The sequence below is a fragment of the Saccostrea echinata genome, unplaced genomic scaffold (genome assembly GCF_033153115.1).
Source record: "Saccostrea echinata isolate AGI-Se365-2 ecotype Australia unplaced genomic scaffold, CSIRO_AGI_Sech_v1 ptg000008l, whole genome shotgun sequence".
Lineage (NCBI taxonomy): Eukaryota > Metazoa > Mollusca > Bivalvia > Ostreida > Ostreidae > Saccostrea > Saccostrea echinata.
In genome coordinates, this window is record NW_026889757.1 from 12,407,830 (window position 1) to 12,430,618 (window position 22,789).

Consider the following 22,789-nt stretch of genomic DNA (forward strand, 5'->3'; position numbering starts at 1 on the left):
TTTTTAATAATAAAAAAAAATTGTGTATCGGTTTGAGAGTTAACAAATTTATTGCACACGCACGTAGAAAAACGTACACCATGTTAGTTATATATATTACTTAATAGACTGTATTAAAGTTTGCACTTCAACGTATATGCAATGAAAAAAGAGAAGCATTTTAGTACATTAGTGTCGAAAAAACTTATAGGAAGCTTCCTATCCATGTAATGCGCACAGACGGTTACGTATGCGGTGCCTATTTAAAAATAAATAGCGATCGGACGCATTTCATGTAAAAATTAATAACTGAAAAATTTTGAATTTTTCCTTAAAGGAAATGATAAATATGAAATCATTCTACAGTATTCAGTATTGAGTATCATGTAATTGATCATAAACATAGTTTGGGAGGAATGCTACTACTACTATTGAAGATTATCCTAAGAAGTGAGAAACATCACGGACATTTATCAGTTTTGGTGTGAACAATTTTTTTTTTAGAATAAAAGAATGTATTAATGTAATTAAATAAAAGTTAGGATTCGGGAGCGAGTTTGACAACTTATATCAACCCGTTTCCCTTTAATAATTAACAATGAATATATTTATAAAGATAGTTCCCTTGCTTGACAGAGTTCACATCATTTAACATTTTATAAATCTAAAACACCATAACTCTCAAACACATTTGTTCCATAAGAAATTCTCTAAAATATTTCTTAAGAGTGTAAAAAATCATATACAAGAAGAAATTTAAAAGCATTTTCTGGACGCAGTTTGGAACTCTTTTGAGTGCCGGGTATAAACTGCTTTTATTAAGCAACCTTTGTGTTAGTGTCTAAAATTTCACATTTACAAAGCTATGGTGTGAGCATGGCTGTACAAATTTTACGGCTGTGACCTTAAACATGTCCAAGTACATATGTATCTTTGGGTCAAGAATGCTTCACACGACATCCATAACATCTATCCTTTCCTTTCAGTAAACTGGAATTGATGAAAGAATTAATTAATGTACATGGACAATATGTGGTGGTTCCAGCTGACAAAGTTTATACATTTGTAACAACATTATAGTCTTTTTTGTTAAGCTCATTATAAAAACTGCATTTTAGAACTTGTCTTTAAATCCACATATGGAAATCCAACTTACACTAACAGTTGTACTCAAAAGGATCAAATTCTTCTAAATCACGTTTCAGTTTTAAAGTATTTTAACATCCCCGTCAATGGAAAAGAATTTGAGTTTTAGTGTACCTCTACACATAATTCAAAAACTTCATAAAACCCTTACATTGCAGGGCCCAGTATATATTCTACCCGAGCCCATTTACAAAAATAATGTCTGCTATAAAGGAGAAACTTCAGACGCACAGTACTACAAATGTGGATATTAAAACTCTGAGGAACTTTTAGATCATTTAATTAAAATCACATTCCCCCCCCCCCCCCCCCCAAAAAAAAAAAAATCAATGGCATTGAAAAGTTTGACTTTTCAGCGCTCTATACAACTATTCTTCAAAATGAATTTAAGACCAGACAGATCAAGAACAAAAATACGAATAAAAAGAAATAAACGTAATTTGTATTAAAATTTTGGTATAGATGATGGACAATAATGAGTGTACTTTTTGCAATGAAACTTACATAAATCAGAAGCTTTTAGAGATGTAATTTACTTCACATACGAGATTCTTATTTATGACAACAATCCAGATTAATTTTACATATTCAATATTTTATTCTTTTTTTTGAATTCAGATTTGTTTCTAAAAATAACTTCTTGTGTTCTTTTACTTTTTATTCTTCACTTTACAACTTGTCTAATAAAGTTTTTTTTTTTCTCTATTGAAACCTAAGATTCGCCCATTCAGTGTGGTAGAGACACGGATTTAATGAAGAAATTGACCTTGGTACAGCAAACTATCATTTTGCAATGTTTTTTTCTCCTGAAGACTAAATCTTGAAGACTAAAAATTTAAAATATTGGTAAAAGTTTGGATTGTTTGATAAACACTTGATCTGCAAGGCTTACAATGTAGAAGATATTGTTAAAGAATGATGGATTTCACGTTTTCTGGACATTTAAATAGATTTTGTTTTGTTCGTATGTCATGTACAGGTGAACTTATTCCATATCCACATTACACGCTCGCAGGAGGTGATTTTGTTATCATCCCATTTTATTTGATCTGAAAAGACTTTAATTGTCGGATCATGTACAGATTCTTGAGTAAAGAATCATCTCTTGTTCGGTGATCATGTCTTCTTATGTAAGAGCAGTACTTAAAAAAAGGGTCATACGGGAAGAATTTGTAAGGAGCAACTTCATGAGAATGTTTGTAATAGCAATTTTTTTTAAGGAAAAGCATACATATTAAATGCTTATTCACTATGAAATAAAAGAAACAAATATGTTCGACAGATAGTTTAAAAGAAGATTCATTTAAATATGAAATATTTACAACTTCAAATGTCTTTGTCAGAGAAAGGAAAAAGCTTTATATCTTCATAAAACCATTTGCTCACCACTTGACCTTTTTAAAATATTAAGTATCAGGTAAAATGTAAATATAAAGAATAACTGTCTGGTTTTATGATGATGATCAGCCATTTTTCTCTAGTGATAATTGATCATACCAGTATGTATAAATTATACAGTTAGACAGTTTATCCTCTATTCTAAAGATATTTTAAAACATGAATGCGATCTTAGTTTAAGAAAATATTTCGGGGTGGGGGTGTTGGTGCTGGATTTAACTACATGTATTTACATTGAAAAGGAAATTAGCTTAATCAAGTTAAAAAAAAAGAGAAAAAAGACATGATCAGCTTAAAGTATAAACAATTGAATATACATCGCTTTTTATGAAGCGAAGTGAGGACTTTAATCGAGCTGAGGCTAGCCCCATAAATTAGAATGAGCAATGAACGGGTAAACAGAGAAATCTGTAGATAATTCAGTACGAAAATATTGGCTTAACAATTTGTATGAAAATAGTCAGTCAACATTCGTCCTAACGACAGATTGTATTTGCAAACAAGGTCATTGGGTTGAACATAGAATTTACTAAGTATTGACATTAAACAAGATTGTTGATACCCTTGTATCATCAACTTATTTATCAGTAGCCTCTCCGATTTAATAAATTGTTTGTACGTAGAACATTAACGTTACCATAAATCCACTAAAGAAAACGAATTGTGAACAGGGCAAAAGACACAGACCCCTGGAAACACCCGAGGTCGGATCAGGTGCCTAGGAGGAGTAGTATCCACTGTCGACCAGTCACACATCCGCCGTGAGTCCTATGTATTGATGAGGTAGACGGCATATTCCTTAGTCAAATTAAGTATAAAAACAAAGGCCTATCAAATAGTACGAATCATGTCAAACAAAAAAACAAACAAACAAAAACAAAAACAAAACAAAACAAAAACAAAAACAACAAGATGTGTTTGTGAAACACTGATGCCCCCGTATGGGAGCTTATGGCAAAGGTTCAAGTTTCTCAAATGCAAGTCAAAATCCAGGCCAAAAGATACAAAATGTTGGTACCCAAAGAAAGGTCTTGTCTCGAGGAATATATCTGTGAAATTTGAAAGCCCTAGCTGCAACTGTTCAAAAGTTATGCGAAGGTTAAAGTTTTTTAAAAGTAAGTAAAACGTCAAGGTCAAGGTCAAAGTTGTTGGTATTCAAAGATAGGTCTTGTCACAAGGATTACATATGTGAAGTATGAAAGCCCTAGTAACAACCATTCAAAAGTTATGACCAAGTTTAAAGTTTTTCAAAAGTAGGTCAAACTCCTATGTCAAGGTCAAAGGGTCAAAGTTGTTGGTATCCAAAGAAAGGCCTTGTCACAAAGAATACACATGTGAAATTTGAAAACCCAAGCACCAACTGTTCAGAAGTTATGGTCAAGGTTAAAGTCTCATAAAATTTCGCAAAAGTGGGTCAAACTCCAAGGTCAAGGTCAAAAGGTCAAATATGATGGTACCCAAAGAAAGGTTTTGTCACAAGGAATACACATCTGAAATATGAAAGTCATAGCTCCAACCAATCAAAAGTTATGGGCAAGGTTAAAGTTGACAACAGACAGACAAACGGACAAACAGACAGACAGACAGACAGGACAAAAACAATATACCCCCGGGATCTTTCGATCCGGGGGCATAAAAAAACGACCCAACGATAGATTATATTTACAAACATGGTCATAATAATGACCGTAAAATGTGCGAAAAGCTGACTTTATACGGAATTGTTGAAATCGTTGTAACATCTTATTTGTCAGTAACTAGCCCTTGTTTAATCAAAGTACTGAAAGTACTGGGAAGCGCTAAGCAATGTTTGCAATTTGACATTCATCAGAATTATTTTGAATTTAAATTGCCTATTGTATTGGAATAAGTAATATGTTGACAGTGCAAACGCTAGGGGCGAGCACAGTTGTTTGACACACATTTACTTAAATCGCACGGATATATTTGAAGATTCGAGACTGTGACATCCCATGACGTCGTATATACGTTGCTATTTAAAGTATGTCACTCGTTAGCTTTTAAGAAAAGTTCAGTAATAACCTCTCACTTCAAAACTGTTTATTACGATTTCATTTTCTATAACATATTTGAATTATACAAATTATAAAACATTCAATTTAAAAACTGGCCATAAAATCATAAAGAACAAGATTTATGGGGGACTGTTTCTTGTGGTGGAAAGATATTTAATAGAAAGTTCTACAAATGTACACAATCTAATATCTTGGAATGTTAGCCCTACATATTTTTACTCGGAGTATTTTCCCCGTTATCATACGCTAGGAAATTGAAATGCGGGTGTCAATACGTTTGATTTCCATTAGTGAACTCTTCAAAATTAGAGGCGCGTTTGGTTGTCTGACTGGGACAGCATGGCGTTGCGGATAATACAAAACATGCCAACCTCAATCCAATTTTAAATGTTAAATGTATTTTTCATTCCAATTAAAGAATAGACGAACTAAAAGACATATGTAAGAGAGCGAGAACCCTAAATTTATCACCCATTAATTAAAAATACGCATTTCCGAGGCATGTGTATTGTATTTAAATGTACCATTCGATAAATAGATACATACGATCAACAATAGATATAAATTGATATCATTGTCATTTCTACTCTTAATGTATATAAAGTCCACAACAATAAAATTTTTCATCTACATTTTGTTAGGATTTGTTCATCGACATTCAACATATTGTTTACATGTTTATGTTACGTTTGTCCCAGAAATCCCGCGAGATTTGTACATTTTCCGACTTTTTCACAAAAGAGCGCACTAAGAAGTATAACTCTTCAATAGTGGAAATAGAACGTATTAATATTTTTGGAACAAATTTTACATGTTCACTCAACAGAATTTGCCAAAAAATGAATATATATTTAAAAAGTCAAGATAAAATTCACACAGTTTTTTGCCTGAGCGTCAAATTTACTATCTCTCAGCAAATTCGATTAAAGCAACTCGGTTAATTTTTTTTTGTTTTTGAAGTTTAATTTATTTATGGCAAGAAAGAGCAATACCACAGTTATGGAAAAACTGTCTATTTGTGCAAAATTGCAATTATACAAAATGGAGTGTGTAAGATATTTACACAATCGCCGGTATTAATTAATGATAAATAAGACTTAGACTATTACATTTTGTTTTGAATATGCTACAGCTGTGCATTACACATTTTCAACACTTCACATTCATCGCGCTGTGCAACATATCGGCATCAACAAGTGACAAAATCTAGGAAATTAGCACCTGAAGAGTTTTCGTAGTTTTGTCAGAGATAATAGGTATATATACAATTTGAGTATAAGTATATTATATTTGTCTTCTTCGTTTGATGAAAAAACATTCAGTGCTATTCTTTAATCTTTGACTTTCATATACATGATTTATTATGTATTTGCGTCGAAAATTAGTCTTTTCTGTTGATCTCGCAATATGTGTAGCTGATTTGTAAATATCACATTTTTAAATAAAAATTTTATACTTTTTTCTTCGGAATAAAAATATGTCATTAAAAACTCGAGTATTTTTTTTAACTCTTTCTTGTTAAAATACTTTAAAATGAATCGGAAATTTTTTTTACGGACATTGATGCTTTAGCTTAATCTTAACTTGTTTAGGTATGATATCAACTACCACTCAAAACATGCTGATAGGAATAAAATAAAATATCCACAGCACTGGTGTGTTCCTTGAAAAGAAATCCTGAAAATAATTGACCAGTAATTTTTGTGCTAGTTCCATGATAAATAATTCAACAACCCAAAAAAGAAAAGATAGTATATTAATCTCAAGTATGAACAAATATGAAACCCTATTTTCTGATTTTCATGAAGATATACAACATTGTTTCATTCTGTTTTTATTTAGTGCTCATAAAGTTGCTAAGCATGCAGACAAATCGGCAACTCAAACATACCTGTCCCGTTACTGAGAACGTTTAAGTAAGGTTTTACATTTTTCGACATATCTTGCGCACAGCACACACAAAGCGCCATATTTGTCATCAATATTTCCGAGAAATTAGTTTTTCCTCTCTAAGTGGATTCAGCCACTACGTGTCCTACATGTACGTGCAGCCGTAAACTGCCTTTCCTTGCGAAACAAGGCTGGACTAAACGAATATAGACAGTTCATGAATGCATTTACGTCTGTTAATAATTGATGCTGAGACGCGAAAATCAACATCATTGATAGCTCTCTGCATGGTGCAAGGGTGATAATAGAAAGACTTGTTTTTAGTTACATTGTCTGAAATAAGGGTCTAGGAGAAAAAAAGTTAGTCAATATGGATATAAATTATAAAGATCATAAGAACATTGTATATCAATTTTATGCGAAATTTTTTATTAAATAACTTATTTCTAGTTTGAGTTTTAAATACTTATTAAAATCCCATATGAGTTTTAAACAATCACTATATACATGACATATAATAAACCGTTTTTAAGGTATTTGCATCATTAATGGCTTTTTTAATACTTCTTCGATACATGTATTATCACTGCAGTTAGCTACATGTTATACACAGTGCCGACATGATTTTTTAATAAACTACAGTGTATAGAGATAAGAACCGCCTTTATCCACTAACAGCAGATTTTCGTACAATGTATACTATCTACCTCACTAATTGACACCTATTATTAGACCTGTGCGTAACACAGTATTATTCTAAAATAGCCGAAAGCGAGTTGGGGATTTCCAGTTGCATATTTTTAGAAGACTCGGTGGAGTTATCTTACTTGCTAAGTGGCGCTGGATCGCGAACGGAAGTAGTATTAAGATGACAGTAAGCGCTTTGCGCTGCGCTTAGCGCTTAAAAATTAATCGTATTGTGTATCGAATTAGCTGGGAGAATAAAAACACTATGCAGATGATGTTGGAATATTGCTAAATAAATAAGGGAAGTTGACGATGGAAAATTTAAAATCATATAGTTTAGTTATTAGTTGGCCACTTTAGTCTATAGTTAGTATAAAGTATACATTAGCGTTAACTAGAATATCGGAAACAATGTTATTTTGATAATTAATTATTTTTTTAGCAATAGGCATTATCCCCGTGTTAATCGCCCATTTACTTTAATTCCTGAAGAATTCGAACTTTGAGTGTGTTTTTTTTCAACGTAGGAGTTAAGGCGTGTATAAACGATATTTCTTTTGCATTGAAAATGTAAAGATAGCGAACAGTGAACGATCTCAAAAAAAAAAAAAAATACAAACGATACAAATCTGCGAACAGGGCACAAAACATGTACCCTATAAATTCCAGAGGTAAGGATCAGGTGCCTAGGAGGAAAGCATTCCCTGTTGACCGGTTACTCCCGCCATGAGCCCTATGTATTGATCAGGTAGACAGAACATTAAATAGTCAAATTTAGTATAAAAACAAGGCTTAACATGAGCCAAAATACAACCCAATGATAGGATATATTTGATAACAAGGTCATTATAACGACCAAAGAATACTAAAACGAGTTTGTTGAAATCTCTGTAACATTAACTAAGCTGTTAGTAGCCTGCGTCGATTTAAAACTTGATCTGAAATGGTGTAACAATACATAATTTAAACGTTTATCTTTTATTTGTTTTAGTGACATTTATTAGAAAATGAAAAAAGTGAAGATAACGGACAGTGATCGATCTCACGTATGGACCCACTGAAATTTCAGAGGGGGGGGGGGGTCATGTGCCCAGGAGGAGTAAGCATCACCTGTTGTCCCCCCCCCCCCCCCCAGCATGTATTGACTAGGTAGATGGAACATTTCGTACTCAAATTTAGTATAAAAACAAGGTTTAACAATTGGCATGAACATCACCTAAAATAAGACCCAATGATAGGTTATATTTTCAAACAAGGTCATAATATCGCCCAAAGAATTTACGATATGCTGACTTAAAAAAAAGGTTGTTTAAATCCCGATAACATCAACTTAGCTGTTAGTAGTCTGCCTCGACTTAAAAATTGATCGTACTCAGAGCATTCTCGGAAGTATCGAATAAGTTGGGATACATAAACAGCATATGCTGGTGATAGCGGAATATTACTTCATAAATAAGGAAAGTTGAGGATTTGACGATGGAAAAGCTGAAGTCATCTCGTTTGTCATAAAATTTTGTTATTAGTTGGTTCTTTTTCGGTTATAGTTAGTAAAACATCCAAACATGAAATAGAGGTGGCAGACTCTGTGGTGTCTTTTATTTCAAGTTCACTTGGATACATCGAGTCGACATATGAATGGAAAGAATATTGTTAATTGATAAAATGCCATCGATATATCCGAATGTCGAGTTGAAGGCCACAGCAAGTGTTTCCTTCTTCTCATTTAGAAGGTTTTGAACAAATTCTGCTTCATAGGAAATTATAAACAGATCAGCTGCGTATGAAGTGCCTAAGCAGATGAGACATGCAAACAGATAAAAAAAATATGATCATGTGAAAATTTCCGAGTTTTAATCGAGAGTGATATAAATATACATGTACATTTAATATTAGAAAAAAAGGACACTATATAGCTTTGCTAATACGCTATACAAATACAGCTTTTTGATGAGGTCAGTCCCTAGATACATACACTTGTTCATCCTCGAGAAAACAAGTCGATAAATTATGCTTTTTCTAAGGTCTATATATCAAATAATTGTGCCGAATCAAAAGGTTACACTTGTTCTCTTTATTTATTTATTTGTATCATTTAATACATGTATCTTAAAAATCCATGTTTTCGTATGTAGGCGTTTCTCATACAAGGGCAATGTTTGGAGGGTCATTCAAAAAATAGAAGACAATGTTGCTTCATCACATTAGTTTTACAATATTTAAGATCAAACCATCTTCATACGTAAAAAATATTTTGCCAATGTGCACTTGAAGTTTCATTCCATTTGATCTGGCGAAACTCATGTTTCTTAATTTTAAATACGACATATTTTGTAATAACGGAGCATTGTAACGTCAAAAACAAATTAATTCGTGAAAGTTTCTCAAAATCAAAATTTCTCTCTTCATTTCTTATAGGGCCTGTAGCGCATTACCGCATTCATTGAAAAAAATTCCCATAGCACCTGAAATTTATTTAGCTAACAATTGTTCAAGAAGCGTAAGTTAGTCAGTGTTTTTGAATTCTTTACCGCGCACAATAATATTATAAAGCAACACTGAAGAGCACATCAGTTTCCATGACATTACCATTTTGACCAGATTTTTACCTGTAATATGGTTTCTCCCAGACCGTCCATCATGTAATTCAATGTCACAATTACTCAAAACTGGCTTTGTCATCTTTATACTAATGCAATGCTCACTATATTAACTGATATCTGTAGCATTCTAAGAGTTTGTTTTAGAAGTTTCCCGATTGCAATACAAAATTAGATCTCTAATCACTGCTTCGTGCTATCCTGCAGTGTCATCTTTTTTTGCTTTTTTAGTGAGGACTATCTGTCTTCTGATTTCTTTTAAACGAAGATAAATATTACATATCACTTTGGCATCTGAAATGGTGTAACAAAACATAATATAACGTTTATGTTTTATTTGTTTTAGTGACATTTATTAGAAAATGAAAAAAAAGTGAAGATAACGGACAGTGATCGATCTCACGTATGGACCCACTGAAATTTCAGGGGGGGGGGGGGGGTCATGCGCCCAGGAGGAGTAAGCATCACCTGTTGAAACCCCCCCCCCCCCCCATGAACGCTATGTATTGATCAGGTAGAAGGAACATTTCGTAGTCAAATTTAGTATAAAAACAAGGTTTAACAATTGACATGAAACATCAGCCAAAAAAGACCCATTGTTAAGGTTATATTTGCTAACAAGGTCATTATAACACCCATAGAATTTACGAAATGCTGATTTTAAAAAAGGTTGTTGAAATCCCGATAACATCAACTTATAATGTGTTAGAGTCATGACTAATAACTCTGTAACCCCATTCTGTCAGTCTTAAATTTCAAATAATTTTAATATATCCCATGATATATTTGATTTTTAAATTCAAATTATTTGGATTAATTGTTAAAATATGTTTTCCAAATTTAGTTATACTTGTAATATTTAACCCTCTGGCTGCGGCGTCGGACATTTACGTCCTTTTACCGCTGACTGCGAGAAGTTATATTTACAGTACTTTCTTTCGTTTGTAAGGGATTTATTGTACAGAGAGGCGTGGCAGTCGAGTCGCGCAGCGACGAGACTGTCACGCCTCTCTGTACAATAAATTCCTTACAAACGAAAGAAAGTGTCTGTAAATGTCTTGTGTCATGGTCATTTGCATAGTCACTCCTTCAGCACCAAACTGCACGCGACATTACGTCATAGGCCTAGGTCCATCGTAAGTGAACAGGCCCGGTGTTCAAACAAAGCAGAAAGTACGAAGGAGATGGTTGCATTGAAAAATCAAGCAATGTTAAACGAGTGTGAAATTGTATTTGATGGATTAATTTAAGCAGTATGAGTATTTCAAAAACCATAACAAATACAGGCACAATACTGGAAACCTGGATCCGCCCGCACTTTGACCCGCTACATTACTGTTACTAGGGATACGCTTGCATGTCCCGAGGAAATCCGAGTCAAGTACTGTAGCCACAGGTATCAAAGTTATAGAATGTAGTGTGAAATAGTCCAGATACAATTATATACGAACATGTATCAGTTTGCATGTAACTCAAAGAACTCAGAAAACAGTTGCTATTAAGGGAATCGTCGAACTGCGCGTTTTCAATATTGTTAGATTTCACTTATCTGTTTTAATTTGAATACATGTATTTCAAGAAAGTCTGTGTATTTTTAAAATATTTGTTTAAATTAGTTAACTAATGAGTTTACATGTAATCCTCATGAAAATGGTTTTCACGTATGCATTTTCAGATCGAAAGGGGGGGGGGGTGAATTTTGTGAGGTCTCTCATTTTTCCTCTGGATAGGTTGTATATGCTTACAGAAATTGAAGAAAAAAAATTTCAAAAGTATTGAGTTCCTTTGGAAGTTATTGTACAGTACATTGGAAGTTATTGTACGGCTAAGCTCCGCCCCCTAGAAGTTATAGTACGTTGGAATTCAGCCAAAGGTTTTCTATCTGATTTAAAGTATGGCTAACATCAAAAGAAAAAGTACCGCACCATGACACAAGGACATATATGTCCTTTACGACGTCAAAACTTGATCGCGTTTGTTGTATTTCCATTACGAGGGTGTTGTAAAAAAAAGAATAACTTTAATTATATTTTGACGGGTGTTTTGTTTGCTATTAAGTACACTATTTTTTTTAAAAGTGTCTGCTCATGCAAGTCTGCCGTCGTAATGGTGTCTTACACTATACATCGTGGAATAGAACTCAGTGGTATTTTCACTATCAAAATTTCTTTTGAAAGATAAATTTATAAATTACTTTTCTTTTATTTTCTTTTAAAAGATGCAGACATAATCTGAACTTTGTAAAATGAAAAATCCAACATAACAATTTTTAAATTATATTACAATTTTCTGTGTAAGAACATAATTAAATGAGAAAGTATTAACAAATAAATTAAGTTTTAATGAGTTGTGATGAAATAATCGTAAACAATCACAAAAATGAATAAATTTTCATAATAATAAATTTTTAATCAATCATAAAAAAATAAATAGTTTGAATAAATTTGAAAAATTATTTTGCATCAAATATTGTTATAATTATATACTACGATACTCGGGACATACAAGTTCCCGTAAAAACTGGCCAAAATTACGTCATCGCCATTCTTACGTCATTTTTGGATTTGGACATTATGGATTCCGCTTCAGACAATGAGTCTGATTATGATTATATTTCCGAAGATTCAGACGTACAAAGTGATGCAGATATAAACATTCCAGAAATCAATAGACTGTGGACAAACGTACGGTATGTGGAAAATTTTGAATATCCGCACAATATTTGTCCATTCTCACGCCATATGGGCCCAGTTGTCCCACCTGACATAGAGCCCCATCCAATAGAATACTTCAAAAAACTTTCCGCCCCGGATCCAGAAGACAGAAAAAGTCTCATCGACATCCTCGTCGATGAAACTAATTTGTATGCAGAACAACAGATCCACCTTATGATCCTAAACCAAATGCTAGAACACATGAGTGGTATTTAACGGATGCAAAGGAAATGTCTGCATATTTAGGTTTGTTTCTCTCGATGGGTGTAGTTAAAAAACCCAGCATAGAGGCCTACTGGCAGCAGTCCGAGAATTCTTGGCTATTCCGGACACCTGGATTTTCGGAAGTCATGACAAGAGACAGATTCCAACTTCTCTCAAAATTTCTTCATTGTAATGATAATATGACCCGTGTTCCACGTGACCATCCCGGCTATGATCCTGCACACAAATTCCGTCCAGTATTAGACCTTGTTAATTACACTTTCCCAAAGGCATATGACTTAGCAAAGGATATTACTGTAGATGAAAGCATGGTTGGGTTCAAGGTAATTGTCATTAAAAAACAAAATCTTCAGTTTCACTTTAAAAATCTTTCATTCGAAAAATATCTTCAAATTCGCTCGAATTTCATTTGAACATATAAAAAAAAATTTAAACGCATTTCTTTTTTTTTTTTTTTTTTTTTTTTTTTTTTTTTTTTGCATCTTCCGTAATAGGGAAGGGGGATCCGGGTAGAGTTGCTTTTTTAAATTAAAAAATGATACTAGTATACTTGTTTGCAGTAAATTTGAAAAGTTAATATTTAACCCCCCCCCCTTTCTAACATTTGACCTATAAATTAGATAAGGGGAATATACGAATTATAATCTTTTGATTTTAGTCAGTTTTAACCATATAAGTAATTACAATGGTATTAATTATAAATCATATATTTTTTTTGTAAATTCGAGAGTTCTTTTACACATACGCCCCCCTTCCCCCCTCCCCGCTTAAACAATACGTATATTTGATTTCCAAATATTTGTTTTGAAATTTCGAAAAATAAGTTTGATGTCTTTTTTCCAAAGGGGAGAAACGAAATCGTGCAGTATGTACCTGCAAAAAAATCACATCAGTGGGGAGCTAAACTATTTGTCTTAGCTGAGTCTGACACGGGATACAATGCAGCGATTCAGTTATATTCAGGTCTGCTATGCTATATCATTTAATATCTCAAAAAAAATCTTCCACTGCTGAAATAAATATATGATTCATAAAAAAAATGAAATCTCTTAATATTAGTGCTTAATAAAAATCTTGATTGATAGGAAGACAACAGGATACATCCCGTAGCGCTCACGGTTTGGGTTATGATGTAATTATGCAGCTTGTTGAACCATACCTACATAGATATCATCACCTCGTGTGTGACAATTACTTTTCAAGTCCCGCTCTTTGTGATACTCTGTTCACGTCAAAAACTTATATGACAGGCACGGCTAGAGTTTGTAGGAAAGGGATGCCTCGGTCATTGAAAGGATTGAAATTGCCCAAAGGAGAGGCTCTTATAAAACAGAGTGGACCGATCATGGCATTGTGCTATGGAGACAGAAAAACTGTCACGTTTTTATCCACGCTTTCTATGACAAAGTAATTCATTTATCTAACTTCTATTGAATAAATGTGATTTATAATGATTTATAAATGTGATTTGCCATTACAACCAAAGTAGTCAATTTTTTTTCTAAAAAGGTATGTAATATCAAGATCTCAAAATTAAAAGTAAATTTATTTACACGGTGAGTGATATAAAAAAAAAATATAAAGTGGTTCGAAGAAGTAATTTTATTCTATTTTGATAATACTTATACCATAACTTGCATTTAATCTACTTACAGTATTGTGACTACTGAAAATGCACGAGGCGTAAACGTTGAAGTGCCCCATGTTAATCTTGTATATAACAAGAAAATGGGAGGAGTCGACCTCTCAGACAAATCTCTAGAGCTGTATGACCCATGCATTAGATCAAAAAAGATGTGGAGGAAAATACTCATCAATATCTTGCTTAGAATTATGTGTAGGTACATTTACATAGGTTTTCTGCATATATATTTTCTGTGACATATATATATATATATATATATATATATATATATATATATATATATATATATATATATATATATATATATATATATATATATATATATATATATATATATTTGTAGCTCACTGGTTTGATTAAAATATGAATTGGCATGGACGCTCGTAGAGCTACAGTTCCGTGCATTCAACATTTCTTTATATATTTTTTTTAGCACAAAGATCTGCGCAAAGTTATAGAGTTTTATCTTGGTATTATTCAATGTATCAATAATTAAAAAAATAGATATCATATAGTTAATAAAAAAATTGTTTTGAATTGTCATAAACCTATCTTCTGTCATCAACATTGTCCGTACTGTTTCAATCGCTGTATTGTTTTGAATTATACTCATTAGCAACAAGACTTAAATTGTTTTTCCCTAGCGAATGCCTACATTATTTACCGGCAAAACAGAGGATTGCGTGTCAAGATGAGCAGAACAGAATTTCATATGAGCATTTGTACAGGTTTGATAGGTGATTTCCGCCAACCAAGGCGTCAAGCAGGTGCACAAAACCTGTGTACTACGTATACAGCCAGGTTAACAGAGAGACATTATATTGAATGTCTTGAAGGTGAATCTCAATATATAGTGTCTCTTTCAAAGTAGAGTAATGATATTGCAATAGTCCTTTTTATTTGGATATTGGTTAACCTGTTTATCCTAATCACGAATTCATCGCAGAATAAATAAAATTTCGGGTGAAAAAATATAACTTCTGAAAGAAAGATCCAACAATTATAGTAAATATGTCTATTTCTCAGGAAGCAAAAGAAAACTCTGCTGTCGGTGCAAAAGCAAAGTGAGAACATGGTGTGCCCCTTGTCATGTTGGACTTTGCGTGAAATGTTTCAAGCCATACCACACAGATAGAAATATTACAGAAGAATAAAGTGATGTTTTTATTCCTAAACTGTTATTGTTTCAGCCATATCACACAGTTAGAAATATTACAGAAGAATAAAGTGATGTTTTTATTCCTGAACTGTTATTGTTTTCAATTTCTTTCGAAATATTTGAAGAAACTGCTATTTATTAGAAAGCACTATATTAGTGATTCAGGATGGACTGATTGTGCTTTCAAATAAGAATCATTATTCCAAATAATAAGTCTATTGAATTATCTTTAGATAATTATTAATAAAAAAATAAATAACATTTTCAATGTAACAGACACAACTTTTAAAACTACATGTATCAACTAATGGGTATTTAAAATGACAAGAAAAATTATTTATGAACCTTCAAGTCGTTCAATAAATATTTGCTGTTTTTAGTATCGGTGGTAGGACATCACTTGAAAAATCATTCACGATAAAAAAAAGTAATAATTTTCTCAGACGTAGTATAATATATTTCTTTTTAAATATACGTATGTGTATATCCTGGATCACTATCTCGATGTATTGTGTTGTTGAACATCAAACCAGTGTCGTTATTTTTATTAGCATAAAGCACCTTGCTTATATGCGCGTTATGCAAGGCAAGCGTCATGACGTCAACTATTGTCGCAGTGACGCAACGTTGTTTGTTCACAGCTGTCGCAGCCAGAGAGTTTTAAATAAAAAAAAAAGTTATGTCAAAAGTCTACATATTTCTATAAATGATCTTCGTACTTCATTCTTATTATGATGTCAATTTCAAGTAGCAGCTGAAGTATATGCTTTTAGAAACATCCAGTTTATAGTGATTATTGAGGCATCATTACTATTGTTGTTTTCACAGAAGATTGTTTCCAGTTTTAGAAACACTAGGTCTATAATCTTTTAGTAGCTCCCTGTTCATGTAATGTTTTATACTTGGTCATGTGATCTAGTTTGAGCCAACCAGTTAGTTGGGAACGATAGAGAAAAATGATAAAAAGATTTATTTGGTATTAAGCAGAAATATCCTTGTCGATTTTTAAAATCAATAAATATTTATGACAAGTCAAATAACATATGTTGAGAAAGAAAAACATTCGAATAAGCAACAGTACTCATAATCGACACATTTACGATCAGCTTTGAGTCCTTCTGTCAATATATTAGTTCTAAACTCAATCTGCTGCAACATGTTCAAATCTAAAAGGAAAGATACTATCTATTAGTCAGCTTTAACAAACAAACCACTTCTGCAGTATCATGGAGAGAAAAATCAGTAAGTGAACCCTTCTTTAAAAACGTTTTTAATTTTATATATGTAGGGAAGAAGTTAAGGTATTACGATCCTCACGTTCTGAAAATCAGGAGTTAAGTAATTGGAAATTCTCACAAACATGTCTTTGAATTCTCAAAGTGATTTGTATTTTTGTTCTTCTATTTACTGTAATTATTATATAATACATAGTGCACAAAGCTTGTGCTATCATTGCAAGACATCACAGATCACTTCTAATTTCATACCATGCCAAAAACATTGGTAACTAAAGATTAAAGGAAATCTGATTTCTCTAAAAATGTTTTATTTTTGTACTTTTGTGGGGTACAAATGTTAATTTTTTACAAGACCGTTTCTAAGACTTCAAAGAACCTTGAATCATATTGAAATGAAGAAAGTGAAAACTGTTTAAGAAAAAGATTTCAACTTCAATCTTAATTTTGAGACTTTTTAATTTAAACAATTTTAAGATTCATTGGTCGTGGCTGAGGAGCGAATATTCTTAAATATGTATTTTCTTCAATTCATAGCACGTTATATATATTTTGTTTTCGATTCACAGTGCACGTAAAAGTACGGTGGCTGCTATAGGACATGGTATGAGAATTTTTTTTATTAATTCGTGGCCACGAAATAAAAATTCGTGGCCACGAAATAAAATTTGTGGGAACGAAATAAAATTCGTGGCCACAAAATAAAAATTCGTGGCCACGAAATAAAATTCGTGGCCACGAAATAAAATTCGTGGGAACGAATTTTTATTTCGTGGCCACGAATTTTTATTTCACAATTATATGTACATATAGTGTTAAAATGATAATTTGCTATGGTCCTAGTGAGAGTCTGTCCCATGACACACAGACACAGTTAGATTATTGTAACTGGCCCGCACTGATAAACATCATTATAAATACCCATATATTTAATTTGCATATATATTAGAAGCAGCTGAGAATTGGTACATGCATTATGAACATAGTCTAGATGTAAAAAATAATAATAATAATAAACTATCTCTTTTGCTCTGTGCCCAAAATTAAAACAAGACATTCAAGCCGATTCAATTGACTGTTCTTGAGTTTAAGGCAGTTCAATGATACTGCATCCAAAATGACATCCTAACCAAATGATAAAACAAAATGAAAGTGTTCTCTTCAGCTTGTCATCATGCTACATGACACAGAATGAAGTCACGATTTTTTAGATGATATGATACACAGGGACAATTTTATATTAGCCAAGTTATGTATTTTTCTTAACTATAATAACTCTGGCAAGTTTTGTTCCTGATATTAGTCAAGGCAACCCGAACATTAATGACTTTAAGGGCTTATTTGCTGTTTTCTCACATTTTCTATTGAATCCTGTCACATAGTTGTAATGAAATAAAGACACAAAATCTTAGCATGTTAGGAGTATAACTTCTCATGTGAAACATGTTCTACGTAACAGCATCGAATCTCATTGCTCATTACACATATATCCCGTTGGCTCATTCCAATTAAATGATAATTATATATAAGTTCGTTCATCTTGAATGACATAAAACAGAAGAAGCTAAAAATGGCATTATGTAGCACAAATTTATTTCGTGGCCACGAATTTTATTTCGTGGCCACGAATTTTTATTTCGTTCCCACGAATTTTTATTTCGTGGCCACGAATTTTATTTCGTGGCCACGAATTTTTATTTCGTGGCCACGAATTTTATTTCGTTCCCACGAATTTTATTTCGTGGCCACGAATTAATAAAAAAAATTCTCATACCATGTCCTATACCAGCCACCGTATAAAAGTAACGCTTGTGTGAGCAATATTTTTGCATTTGTTATTAATCTTTAAGGCATACGTATCATCTTCATCATCAAAGTTTATGATTCTTGTAATCAGAAATGATTTATGTATTGTTAGTTTTTATTTACAAGTATTTTTTCTATTAAAGTAATGAACATAGAAGTCTTAATGTGGACGCTTTTCTGCTCAGCAACATTGATGGAAGGAAAAACAAGATTGTCACCCCGTCCCAGTCTAGAAGACTTCCGGAAAGACTATGCTAGTGTTGCCCACACCTGTCAGGAGGTGGGGTTTATTAAGGGAAAATACAATATGGGTAATTCTCCCTCTCTCTCTACATATTTATCTGTTTTAGTTAAATAATTTAATCAAAAGTTATGTTTATCTAGATAAAAAAAGAATGTTTTGAACTATAATATGCATGAATATTTTTATTAGGTGACCCTGTTGCTTTTAATGTGAAACTAAAGAAACATTTCCAGAACGTGGTTAAAGGATCCAAACTAATCTATGAATCGGTTGAAAAAAATATGGGCGAAGGATACGATTCCAGAACAGGAATTTTCACAGCTCCACGATCCGGAAAGTACGTGTTTGACTGGGCAGTGATGTCATTTCCAAATAAAGTGTCCAAAACCGCATTAATGGTTAACGGTGTCCAAAAAGACTTGAACTACTGCCACGATGTAAAAGCATGACCCCACTGCAGCAAAATGACTATAGTGAGCATTGCTGCTGGAGATCTTGTCTGGGTAGCAGTTGCCTCCGAGAAAGCTGATGGCTACACAACATTCTCTGGATTTAAGTTATAAAAATGTTTCCATGTTTCAACTAAACCATATACATGTATAGTCAGGAAGAAAATTTCTCATAAAAATGTATAAAGGTCAATCTTGCCCACATAAAATTTGTCCAATTTGTTTGTTATCTTAGTATTTGCAATTGCAAATAGTCAACAAGTACAAGACAAATTATGCTGTACTTAAAACCACATAGCGACCTGAAAAAACTGTTTATTACATTAATTTCTTATACACAAACTAAAAGTATCGAAAAAAGGTTTCCTTCTAATAATACTGAAAATAATCATGTAAAGCTCATAAAGGTAATAAACTTTAAAATACATATACTGTAATACTTTAAAAAAACAATAGCTTCTAATTTAATTAGAAAAGATAAAAGCATGGCGACATCTTCACACAGTCCAAATCATCAATAAGTTGCTCCCGCCTTTGGGTCTTTCTGAACACTTTGAACAATACCCGACAAATGATGGCTCTGTTCTACTGGCTGCCAAACACCACCAGAATTATAGTTTATTTTCGCCATTGAGTTTTGCTGATTCTGCAGACCAGGTTGATTTTCTAATTGATTGTCGTGTGCTTCTATTTCATTTGCTGATAGTTGTGCACTTTGGTTTATGATTTTCCAATCTTGCGGATTATGAACATTTGGCATTTGTGAATTTAACATTTGTGCATTTGGCATTTGTACATTTTGCATTTGGTGCATTTGTGCATTTGGCATTTGTGCATTTGGGTCACTTCGCACGACAGGAACATTTTGTAAATGGTCATTTTGAGAATTTTGATTAGTAGGGACATTTAGAAGCTGTGTGTTTTGAATTACATTTGGGTTATTTGAGTTAATAGGGACATTCTGTATTCCTTTATGAGTTTCTGAATTAAGCTGAGAAGGAATATTCGATAGCTTTCCATTTTCATTAGTAAGTAGATTGTGTAAATTGAGATCTGTTTGTTGTTGTTGTTCAGGAATTATCACAGCTTCAGAAAGCATTGAATTAGGCTGTACAGTTTTCTCAACATCTCCATCGAAATACACAACAGAAGATCCTGGTCCATAATCAGCAATTTGACCGGATTTTAAATTGTAACTTATTCTGGAAAGTTCTTTTTCAAACATTTTTCTAGCCGGTGATTCCGGTGGTAATTTTTCTAGGTGGAATTCCTGTGCTGATATTTTTACTGGTATATTTAATGAGACGGAATTCTTTTCATCATTTGTTCGATTACGTCGAAAAAATTTTATAATGTGATTATCAGGTTGTGATACGTTGTATAATACTATAATGGCTAGCGTCAATGTTCCCGCTCCAATAAATAATGGTATCGTCTTAACCATGGTATTAACTAGAAATTCAAATAACTAAAATTAATCAAAACAATAAACTACACCATATATAAACTCTTAAAATTAAAATAATTATTAGTAATATATTTTTTATTCAAAGCAAACAAAATAATTTTGTACATCAATCAAGGCACTTGCAACCTTGAAAACGTTACGCCTGTATAGCATAATAAAAAGAAAATAGTTACAGTAGTAAAATATAACAGTACTTTAAATAAAAAGATGAAACGACTTAACCACATTTCGTTACTGTGATGGAATATTACAACCATTATATCGTGTAGGTCATGGAGAAAGATATATTTAGAAACAGTTTTAAACATCTGTTTAGCGCAAATTACGAGCCAACGTTGTTGGCAGTTATTTTGAAAATTTGTAATTTATCTTAAACTTGAAATATATGCATTACTTTTGTTTAGAGATACAAAAAAAATCCCACAAACCTGTTGTCAAAAGATGCAGTTTGTCCTTTCCACGTTAACAATACATATTTAAATGAGCTTGTCATTCATTATTCGCCACGACATTAAATGTTTCCCGAGGCAGTAATCTGTCAGTAACACGCACGTGCATTTCATTCAATGTATGTTCTTTTTTCATCATGATGAAATTTACACCTCAAGGCCGTTGTTATTTCCTTTCTTTTCTTTATTTTGTTTTTTGTCTGAGGGAAAAATAAAATTTTAAAATATATTCAGGTAAATTTTTGATTAGAAAACGTTGATGTCTTCTTTGAATGATTTTTTAAATCAAAAGGAAGAATGGACTGGTCTCATGTTGTCTTTTTATTTCAAATAATCAGTTTAAAAGTCTTACCTGATCCCGTGTCAGGAAACTTCAACAAGTTTATCTATATGTTTCAAAGTGGAAAACCTAGTTCTTACATAAATTTCCAATATCCGATGAATTAATCTAGGGACTTGTATAATTTTCCTTTAGGATAATTTAAGTTTACCTATATGTTTCAGAGTTGAAAACCCAGTTAAAAAGAATCCGATATCTGATTAATTAATCTAGGGACTTGTCTAATTTTTCTTCTGGACAAAAATATTACCCCCCCCCCCCCCCCACACACACACACAAGATTTTTTCATATTGTGTTTGCTTTTATGTATAAGCTAAAACTTTATTATGATAAGGTAAAATAAAAACAGAAACAAAGAAGAAGTCAAAGCTCCACAGGAAGCAACTAGACTGCTTCGAAAGGATCGCGATATTAGTGATTCATATAGGATGGGGATGCTTCAATATCAATATGTCTTGTATAACATTGCTGTTATGTAGAAGATCTTTAAAAGATATTTTTTTTCAGTATTTTCCAGTACTTGTATGATGTAAAATTTACCATAACACTTACTCCCGGGTTCTTAATTAATTAGTAGAGAAATGAATCAAACAAGGTCTGCAATGTTTAATATGCAAGTTTAATACGTCATCCAGCAAAGGCTATCATTGACTGATCTTTTTGTCTACGAAGGAAAAAAAAAATAAAATTACATCTGATATTCTTAAGAAGAAATAAAAATATACAACAAAAATACCAAAACAAAATCCTTTTATTATAGTATACAAGTGCAGAATTTAATTATTCAAATGCAGAATTTAATTGGTGGATCGTAGGTACTCTCATAAATATTCGTGAGATCATAATAATACGATGTCTTTGTAGAATGCAAGAAAAAATATCACTGTATGATTGACCTCCAGTGCTGCAACTTGTACGGAGTTATCCAAACTGAAAATCTTAATATTATGAATGTATCCTTGGGTAAAGTAATTCAAACCCTTTTGTAAAACTTTTTCCGATAAATTTGAACTGTTGGGTAGATATTTCACACAGAAATCGTCCGGAATCGACTTTAAACTGTCGGTCGCGACCGAGGATGATGAACATGTGGGACTTAGTTACAGTAACTAAGGTGGGCGGAGCTTCGGGAGAAAAGTCGGAACTATGAATTACCAAAAATGCAGCAAAACTTAAATATCTCTGAACTCACCATTGCCATAATTTTTGTACATACTAGAATATAGAAAGTCCAGTGTTAAAAAATGCTTATACTCCACACTTTGTATTATACTAAGTACTCGAATATAATTGTGCGTTTACAGCAAACTAAACAGTAATT

At 32.5% G+C, this 22,789-nt stretch overlaps 3 protein-coding genes across 3 annotated transcripts; 2 read left to right on the forward strand and 1 right to left on the reverse strand.

The window, feature by feature from the left end:
* The first annotated feature begins 12,707 nt into the window (after positions 1-12,707).
* Positions 12,708-15,524, forward strand: LOC133181116 (piggyBac transposable element-derived protein 4-like). Its single transcript, XM_061315657.1, has 6 exons — positions 12,708-12,995; positions 13,518-13,635; positions 13,758-14,079; positions 14,328-14,509; positions 15,046-15,153; positions 15,508-15,524. The coding sequence occupies exons 1-6, from the start codon at positions 12,708-12,710 to the stop codon at positions 15,522-15,524; spliced, it is 1,035 nt and encodes a 344-aa protein (XP_061171641.1).
* A 3,140-nt stretch (positions 15,525-18,664) lies between these two features.
* Positions 18,665-19,420, forward strand: LOC133181445 (uncharacterized). The gene is made up of 2 exons (XM_061315955.1): positions 18,665-18,828; positions 18,951-19,420. The coding sequence occupies exons 1-2, from the start codon at positions 18,681-18,683 to the stop codon at positions 19,208-19,210; spliced, it is 408 nt and encodes a 135-aa protein (XP_061171939.1). The 5' UTR covers positions 18,665-18,680; the 3' UTR covers positions 19,211-19,420.
* Positions 19,421-19,509: 89 nt separating this feature from the next.
* Positions 19,510-21,198, reverse strand: LOC133181444 (uncharacterized). The gene is made up of 2 exons (XM_061315953.1): positions 21,107-21,198; positions 19,510-20,662 (listed from the first exon to the last, which is right to left on the reverse strand). Exon 2 carries the CDS (start codon positions 20,652-20,654, stop codon positions 19,725-19,727), a length of 930 nt encoding a protein of 309 aa, XP_061171937.1. The 5' UTR covers positions 20,655-20,662; positions 21,107-21,198; the 3' UTR covers positions 19,510-19,724.
* Positions 21,199-22,789: the final 1,591 nt, after the last annotated feature.